Source organism: Haliotis asinina, chromosome 6 (genome assembly GCF_037392515.1).
Source record: "Haliotis asinina isolate JCU_RB_2024 chromosome 6, JCU_Hal_asi_v2, whole genome shotgun sequence".
NCBI lineage: Eukaryota > Metazoa > Mollusca > Gastropoda > Lepetellida > Haliotidae > Haliotis > Haliotis asinina.
Window position 1 is genome coordinate 22,905,873 of NC_090285.1, and position 10,312 is coordinate 22,916,184.

The window sequence follows — 10,312 nt, forward strand, 5'->3', positions numbered from 1 at the left end:
CCCATTATACCAGAGTTGACATTTAAACATGTTCTCCTTCAGCCTTGGTTCCTACCAGCTGCCACCTACCTGGAATGTGGCTGACTTCAACATTAAATTGAACTCACTCACTCACTGATTCCTGCCAACTCAAGTTCAAGAAAAAATGCAACGCTTTGCTAAATGAAAATACACAATTTTGATAGAACCACAAGCACCATCATTTCAGTTGAAAAGGATATTACCTTAGGGATGTTTATCAAATTCATGTGTAGTGTTTGGTTCTAAATATCCTGGCTATATAGAATACATTCAGACCTAAACCTGAGGTAAGATCTCCAGCTGCTTCATTTAACGTTATACTTATAGAATTACTGCAAGAGCCTGACAAGAAGGAGAATAATCCTAAGGTGACTGAGACAGACTAGCCGCAGTCCACATGTCCATCCTAAGACCTGACAAGCACAGCCACACTGTGGGAGCAGCTTGATTACATCCCTCCATATAGTGATGCCATGGACCTGTGCTCTGCTAGTATTAACCACGGCAGGTTCAAACCCAATTACTCACAGGCAGCTGACAGCCTGTGATATATGTGTAACACAGGTGACGGCAACACAAACAAACATTCAATCCCTCACCTACAATTGTCATGTTAAACTGCAACCATGTAATTATGATGAACAAGGTCGGCCATGACTGTCACACGGCTCCCTCCCCACTGTCCCAGCTGTAGCACTGACTGATGCAGTAACACACATAGCTCACATTTACAGAGCTTGCTTACATACATGCACACTTACTGTACCCTTAAACACAATCTGGTCACCCTGCAAACTTTTTCCTCAATTCTAGAACCCAAGCAAATGTCAAAGTAACTAAACCTGGCAAGACACAAGCTCTTGTTTGAGACTATGAACAACCTGTGTTTTAACACACAATCTGGTTATATTACTTTACCATAATCTGAAGTAAGCTGCATCTGAGCTGAATACAATTAATCTACCCCTGTACGTAATGATGTCTTTACACTTGTTACAAGTGGTATCATGTCAAACCCAAATTTACTCCACGTATTGAGTCTGCACTAACATACGCAGTTTCTACTGAGGATGGGACTGACACAACATGCCTGTCAAAGTAAGAGCATCTAAAAACATGCGACAGAATCTGTAACGGTAAATCCAGGAAAGAATTTGCTACAACTTGTACTGGATTCCCACTGATGTAGGGAATAACATTTGTTTCATATCAATACCAGCAAGCAGAGTAACGACAAGAGCAGGAAAATAAGACAAGTGTGCTGTTACGCATATTAGTTCATTGTGCTCACCATGTGATTCTCTGAACTCATTATAACAATGTGTTGTATCCTACACATTCCTGGCTAGCAAAGAAATACAATCATCAGTGTCTGAAAGTAAGGACATAGCCTTTTATTTCCCTCGACATCATGTTCAATGAATCCTGGTTATAGAAACATATTAGGCCAAATGAAAATTTATTAGACGCTGATTTGACATCAGTAGTACTAGCAGTGAAAGTCATAAAGGTTTTGTCTAATAGTATGAAATTCAGAACCCTTGAAATTTTACCTTAATATTTAAGTTATATCTGTAAATCCTTGACAATGACCACTCGACTCTGAGGATTAATATTGACCAATACATCACATAGGTTGTATTCAAAATTACACTCAATCCATAAAATACTGAACCAAACCTTATTGGATCTCGGCGACCTTGGCCTGTGAAATGGATACACTAAACAAATGAAACTCTCCATTGTAATTCAATTTGACCAAGACACAAGCAATTGTGCTACATTTAAAAATCAGCATAAAAAGAAATAACTGATCATGACCCTTTCATCCTATGTAGTAAGTATCTTTACTCAAATATATCTATCTGTACTAACCAAAACTGTATTACCATAAATTAAAGTGGAGTTTTAGGCCAATTTCTAGCAATAATTCTACAGTTAAAACCAGCGATAGGCTGCTCACACATTGCATCAATGTGCTGAATCAACTGCTATTAACATAAAAAGAACATATGTGACAACAAAGATGACAAAAAACAAGTCAAGGATATGAAAGATAAAGGAAAGCAACAGATCCATGATATAATCTTTGTAAACGTCTCACAAACTGTATTAAAAATATGATCAGTCTCAAGTCTCTGTCACTCAGTATGACAGGTTGATCTCTCTCTCTTCCCATCGGGAGCAACCCCTGAGAAGAAATCGGAACCAAGGCAAAAGGTGTCATCAATAGTATATGATATGGTGAGTGTGTACTATCTATTGACCAGAGATTATTCAGAGGCACACTACACAGTGTCAGTCTCAAAGGCACAAACATTCTACATTTGACCTCTAACGGCCTACACCTAATACCACAAGTTCCAACAACTGCTGATTTATGTCCAGGCAGAGCTGGCCACAGACCAGCATCTCATCTGCTATCACAGGAAAACTAGTCAACGTATCACTTCCATCATATCATGAAATGATGGGATTTCTGGATCCGGGATAGGTTACAGGGATTAGACTGAGTGCTAAGTTTGTAAATATATAGACAACAAAGAGGAATTAACAGACGACTAAATAGCAATGTTGCATTGACGGGTCTAACTGACAATTAAATAATCAACAGAATAAAGGACAATCTGATATGTTTGATGTATTTAGCTATGTTTCTAAAACAGTGATCTCGACATGTTGATCTGATCTGGTATACATTTCTGTCTTCAGTTATTTTCTGTCACTGCCAAATAATCAGTGACTAAACTTTGTGATCAAAACAGATGTTGTAGTCTCGACATGATCAAGACACATCCCATCTGTGATTAAAACATACACATACACCACACACAAAGGGAATTCAATTCACAGTTTTCAACAACCTGAAATTCAGTTTAAAGTCTGACATGATTGTGTCAAATCTTTTTCATGTTTCATCCATCACAGATTGAAAAACCAAGTAATTATACATTTCAAAGTATGCTTTCAACTCCACACATTCAAGGCCAGGAGATTGTCGACCCATATGACTGAACAGTACAGCATCAAAATTTAACAGCTGTAACAAACCAATCAGCCTAAACATCTATTTCCTAAAACACCAACCGGCACAAGTCAATTGTCATGACATTTCTGCATAAATGGAAAATTGCATATTTTCATCTTGATGTATTTTGGAAGAGAATCATTTATTGAAAATGGTGAAAAAAACTGAACGGGTTGATTTATGCTGCTTCCAGCAATATTCCAACAATATCAAGGCAGGCGACACCAGACATAGGCTTCACACACTGCTCAGGTGGGGAATCAAAGCCAGGCTTTCAGTCTGAAGAGAGAACTTAAACCACAAGGCTACTCGAACACCCACCCTAGTACTAAGGTACCAACAACACTGAAGACAGATAGTAAGTCCTGGCTTGAGACACTTGCCAATAACTTTTAAACACTCTCCCACACCCCTTACCTCACGGTCCCATATTCCTTACCTCCCCCTCCTGTACCCCTTACCTCACAGTCCCATATTCCTTACCTCCCCCTCCTGTACCCCTTACCTCACAGTCCCATATTCCTTACCTCCCCCTCCTGTACCCCTTACCTCACAGTTCCATATTCCTTACCTCCCCCTCTTGTACCCCTTACCTCACAGTCCCATATTCCTTACCTCCCCCTCTTGTACCCCTTACCTCACAGTCCCATGATCCTTACCTCCCTTCCAAGTATCCCTTACCTCACACTCATGCTCCTTACCCCCTTTGCAAGTACCCCTTACCTCACAGTCCCATATTCCTTACCTCCCCCTCCTGTACCCCTTACCTCACAGTCCCATATTCCTTACCTCCCCTTCCTGTACCCCTTACCTCACAGTCCCATATTCCTTACCTCCCCTCTAGTATCCCTTATCCCACAGTCACATATCCCATAATGTATCCTTACTTCTCCCTCCATACCCCTCCTCATACTCCTTACATCACCCTCACCATTCCTCCTCTCCCGAACCACTTATCTCCCCTCCTATCCCATAACCCTTTCCTCTCCAGCCCCTAAACTTAACTTTCCCTCCCGCATCATTACCTTCTCCAATACTCCTTACCTCCCCATCGGTACCCCTTACCTCACTGTCTTGTGTCCTTACCTTCCCTCTCGTATTCTCTAAGTGCCCAAATGCCACACTCACACAATAAAAAGAAGTTGGTATCCATAAATTTGTCAGCATCGTACTTGTTAACTTTTAAAATGCCACTCAAAGCAGTGATTACAAATTTGGGAAAATCTACCACAATTATTATCCAATCAGAGAAAGAAATCCCAATGCTCGATCTCAATATTATGAAATGTTATACTACATTTATCACAATTATGGCGAAAGAGAAAACCCATACAACTTATCTTTATCATCACACTGCATTTAACACATAATACATACAGCGAAGTATGTTATTACAGTGAGACATTAAACCTGCCAACTATGAACAAATGCCTACGATAGCAGACTCCAGAAAAACTACACCAATTAACACCATAACATCCCGAACAACACATTTAATGATCATATCAATTCACATAATTTCCCATGTATATACCAGCCATGAAGTATGATTACACTTTGAACTACATAATAAAGTTAGATGACATACTGTCATAAACCACGTCCAACAGCGTTGCAGCTACTACTGCTCTGCATTGTGCCCATAACTGTTGATGGGTTATCGAGTTCATATGAATAAAGTCTACTTGATAATACAGTTCTAGCAATCTCCCTCTGTATCACACATCCACAGCAATTCATCAATAATACAAGTAAAACTAGAAAAGACTATTTTTAACGAGTGAGTGAATAAGGGTTTTACATTTGCTTTTAGCAATATCAAAGTGTGGGACACCAGACACTCAGCTACCACACTCGCCCAAATCCCCAATCAAAATATGGACTAGCTATATTTATAAAACCCAACTTAACTGATTTAAAATTTGAAGCTCTCAATCATTGATCTGACAAACCCAAATGCATGGAATATTTTTACCCTACCAAATGGTAACTCTGATGATGATAGCATATTGTGGAGTAATTAGGAAAGACCGAATTGAGCTAGAAAAATACACTGGTTAAGAATATCAAAATGCATCGTATTTTTAAATGAATGCCTAAGTGACACTGATAGTGACAGCACAGAATCCTTTCCCTTCCCCCTTGCCATCAGCATCAGTAGAGATCAGCACGATGTCATCTCATCACAACACAGCTCTGAGTCATCCCCTGCCTCAGTAGACAAACTGTTTGCATGGTTAGAATCAGCATCCTATCACTACATGAAACTATCCCCACTCAACAACCTGGCATGATTCAAATATGGGATTTGGCCTCATTGAGCATGTTCAGTTCCTATAAAGCAATACACTGTAAGGCTTCCTAGCAAGCTTAATCACTTCCTGTCTATATATTGGTCAGATCAATGAGATGCTAACTGCCATTGGATAAAGTAGGTTATTACCAAAACCAAAGGCATTCACATTCCATTTGTCTGATAAGACTTAATTTAGAAACATGAAAGCTTTTTATCTCTTACAGGTCATGGAAGTAAATTAGGTCAGTGTGACCTTATACCATAAACATTAGTGATAATGATCACCTAAAACAGTTGACACTTCAAAAATGCTCTTTTTCTTCATTTGAAACTTGAGACTGCCCAAACATGTAACCCTGACCTTGTTAGTGATAGCAATGTGCGTTTTGCTGAACAGACAGAATGATTCCCTGAATATTAATTATGGAGAGTTATAGTTATATCATGTTCACATCCGAAAACCCTTCACTGATACCATAAGCAAGAAGCCATGCTTGTGTCAGGATACAACAATATTCCACCAAGTCAGCATTCTGGTCACCCAATCCACTCTTAGGACCAGCATGGATTTCTAGTTACCAATCACCATGGAGACATGTTCAATAAAAGCTATGAACCAAATTTAATCAGAAGAACAACCTATTTTGGGAGGTGAGAAATTCAGAAGAGGGAGGAAGGAGTTTGGTATTTCCAAAATATTTTAGTAATGTCATGTCCATTGGTATTTTAAATTAGAAAACCATTTCCTCACAACTGTTTATGTAATCCACGTCAGTAACCCATACTTCAAACCAATAATCAGTAATAATTCATTCCAACGACAATATTTACATTTGTACGGATTGGGAAAGAGAACTTTGACAATGGGCCAGTTTCACTAATTTCAGGATTATTAGCCATTTTCTGAATTTAGAATGGGCCACTGCTCTTGTATCAATAGTAAACTTCTAAATTATAATGAAGATGACAAGAATTTTTATGGATGATCAACTTCTTTATTGCAGGGTAGCTGCAATAAAGAAGCTGCAATAAAGAAGTTGATCATCCATAAAAATTCTTGTCATCTTTATCTCAGCAACTTCTAGAATGCCTCTCAAACAGTTTAAATTATAATGAGCCATTTTTCATTCTAGTGTGCAAAATGACCCATGATCCCTGCCTTTCCCAATCCCTGCGATTGTCACGTTTTCTTGCAAGGCCTAGCAAGCAATGATAGTAATAACAGTAATTAACACTTTCATAAATTGCTTGCTTTACCTAGTGGCAATGAGAGATTAGGTAAATACACTGGTTTGATTCTTTGTGGCTTAATATCGCGCTCAGCACTATTCCAGCTATATGATGGCAGTCTGTAAATAATCCATTGATCACCATCATGAGCATCTATCTTTACAACTTGGATGTGTCAACCGCTTGATCCTTTCAAAATATATTGGCAATGCTTATATACAGTTAAATGTTTAGTCTGTCTGTAGATTAATGTTTAGTCTCCCTGAAAAATATAACTTCAACAGAAACAAACCAAACAAGGAGTGCCATTGAAAACATGGGAAAATGTAGATTACTTGATCAATGGTCATATCACTACAGCAAATGAAAGGTAAATAATATGGTTATGGACTCTGTGACCAACTATGACTTCAATCTACTGATACTATGAACACAATTTCAAATTGATACAACTAATATTAAAGTTCTCAACCAGATACTGTCACCTTAACCATACAACTAAAAAAAACCCATAGAAACTAAGTTGATCCATCCATGTCACCATGAAGGAAATAACAAATTAAAAATAAGCTGACATTACAACCCCTACTGTTTTCTTAAAAGAAGACATCAGCCAAAAGAACACTGGTTTTATGATAATCATACAGCTAGAAAAGCTGTATTTGGTTTGAATAATTTAAATTGTTGAAATGTAGCATGTTTATTGATGTAAAGATAGAGAGTCCAGTTTACGGCTCTATACAGTACTTGATCAAAATCAGATATTCATTTTCTTAAAGGGGAAAACTGAAGTGGTGAGCGTGTGTGTGTGTATATATATGTATATAACCTACTAGGGCTGCATCTATTAAAAAATCAGATCAAACTTAATTTAGCTAACCTATTAAGAAATGTAGGGATACCTGCTACTCATCATGATAAGTAAACTGACAGAAAAAAGGTGTCTTCAACAAGCTGAAATTACTTCAAGGAAAGAGCTAAGTGAACAATGCTCATAATCCAAATCTATAGTGAGAGCAACCCTTAACATGTACAGTAAAATTTCGATGAATTGAATGCTGTAGTCTCGATTTTTATGCCTAACTCAAAGTGATTGTCGCTCCCAACCATTATTTCTACCATCATAGACATACCTATGTCTCATATACATTGTTAAGTTGAATTTACTACATGGTGTACAGCGATTTGACTCCTCTGGATTTGACTGTATAAGATAATGTTGTGTAGGTACTTGTAAGGGACATCTATAAAATAATAATGAAAGATTCATGGAAAAGTTAGTCAGGGAAGCTTAAAGAAATGGGCACTCAGTACAGCTAATATGGTACTCTACTAGAATAAAAAAAATACATGTGCACCTATCTTTGAGTAATCGTATCTTCAATTCTGTTTGATGAAAAATATGATATCTAAAGCAAAGTCTGCAACGTTTACTACAATAGACATTGAAGATCTCCTCTTTCCAAAAATGATGTCACATTCCAAATTTAATGTTTGGAATTCTACATTTTCTATCCTGATGAGATCTGTCCTGATATACTTTGTCCCTGTTGTTTATGAAACATGTAGAATCCCACACTGTGTAATATCCTTGTCACAACTATGTAAACAAATTCATCAGTGCAACTCTGGGTTTGTGTTTAAATGTATGTCATTTCCTGGCATGACATGGGTTCCCATACTCTGTTCATAACCAATTTTGGGAACCTTTTCGTTTTCAACTGATGCAAAACATGTAAAACATCTTGTGTGAGATCGCATAATATGACCCAGCTCTATGCTGGTATCGGTGTTACAAACATAAGAGAAAATGTAGGAGAGTTTACAACCAAAATCGTAAACGGTCGACTGTCAACAACTGGAGAGTATTCACCTAATTATAGCAAAACAAATGGTGATCATGTCCATTTTTAAGCAATACCATTCCGTTAATACATCCAAGAGTCTGATACCAGTTTGTGGCATGGGTATAGAGCATAATTTTGACGATTTCAGTCTATTTTTACCTGATGGAGGGCTGTCAGACCGTCGACATTCGCTGTGTTGATGTCGGCCCCCCTGTCCAGAAGTCTAGTGACTTCTTCTCGGTCCCCACTCGAACAGGCTGCCAGAAATATACATCCATCTTGAAATTGAACTTTTCTAGGTTTTAATTTAGGTGAACCTGGCTCTCTGTTTGTCTCAGAATCCTCCCACCGCTTTAATTGTTCATGCCTACGAAACATGGCATTAACTTGTTTCTCCTCCGCCATGATAGTTCATCCCTAGAAGGGAATGACCTGAATAACACAACCTCGGAAAGTTAGTCACCGTAAATCCCCTTTCTGTTTTCTAAGGGAGGTAACTGCAGGTGCCCACTAAAGTAACAAATAGTGTTGTGCGCATGTCAGGCCGTAAGCGACAGCCGGAAATAAGCCGGACTTGCGCATAGCAATGCGTAGAGCATTCCGTTCGTCCTGACCGAATGTAGAACGAGGCTGTCAGCCTAGTGGCGGTGACTGGAACTAATAGTTCCTAAGGATCATACTTTCCGTACTACTTACACTTCTTCTAAGCGTCCTTAATGATGATGGGTATTTACAAATGGCCACGTTTATGATATCTCAAATAGATTCGAGGAGAGTTTAGCCATTTTTCACATGTCAAACCCCTGTGTTTATCAAGACAACGCTTTGATAAAGACAATCGCAAATGTATTGTATTCACACACAAAAATTACTACTTATTAACGATTGTTTCCTTGCACCAACAGACACACGACAATAATCTATCAGATTAACAATTACAAGCCAATATAGGGGCGGCATGGAAATAAATGCGTCTAGACTGAACTAGACAATCAAGTGATCGATAGTTTGAACGACTATCGATGCCTTCAGGTTCAATGTCAGCCAAGTCCCTGATTAGTCATAATCCGGATCAAGGACTAATGACAAGCTCCGGGACGTCTGTTATAATTATATAGATCTGGTGAGACTTTACTTTTCTTGACAATACAGGATAAGGGAAATGGTTAGACAAACAGAGAGAAAAAGAAAAAAAATCGATTCTACATATTTGGTTCTGCTAGGATTTATGTCGCTGGCAGTGGCAGATTGTCTGTTCTACTGATAAACGATGTCATTATTATAAAGATGTTTGATACTGCTTGATGCTTAATACTGTATTAATTGCACACACACGCACAGTTGTGTCGTGTGCGTTTTTATATTGTCTTCAGACAACACAAATGATTAATTAAGTAACAAACAACAAAATCACATACTAGTACATTCATTGTCGTCTGTAACATATATAAAGATACACACACACACACACACACACACACACACACACACACAGGGGGAGAGAGAGTGAGTAATCAGAGTATGCAGCCTTATATGGGTGGAAAGTGCTCTGTGTTGCATGTCTGTTGGATGGTGAAGCGTGAGAGAGAGAGAGAGTTAGTTAGCCTTTACGCCGCACTCAGCAGTATTCCAGCTACATGGTGGCAGTCTGTAAATAATCGAGTCTGGACCAGACAATCCAGTGAGCAACAGTATGAACATCGACCACAGTAACAGGGATGCGATGACAGGTGTCTACGAAGGCAGCGAACCTGATCCCGTCGCCCTTTACGACAAGCATGGAGACTAGCTACTAATCCCTGAAATGAACATTTCTTTTGCAACAAAAAACCCAGTTATTAAAAAAAGCTATAATGAAAAGGAACCCGGAAACTTTCTTCATTTTCCGAA

The 10,312-nt window shown here is 38.5% G+C and overlaps 1 protein-coding gene across 23 annotated transcripts in view; it reads right to left on the reverse strand.

Moving 5' to 3' along the window:
* Nucleotides 1–8,865, reverse strand: part of LOC137287475 (protein phosphatase 1 regulatory subunit 12A-like) — a 104,898-nt gene extending 96,033 nt beyond the window's left edge. For all 23 annotated transcript variants that reach the window (XM_067819810.1, XM_067819807.1, XM_067819809.1 and 20 more), the window contains exon 1: nucleotides 8,582–8,865. In XM_067819810.1, the coding sequence (XP_067675911.1) occupies nucleotides 8,582–8,827 (246 nt within the window). In that variant the 5' untranslated portion in view covers nucleotides 8,828–8,865. The remainder of the gene's footprint in view (nucleotides 1–8,581) is intronic.
* Between the last annotated feature and the right edge of the window lie 1,447 nt (nucleotides 8,866–10,312).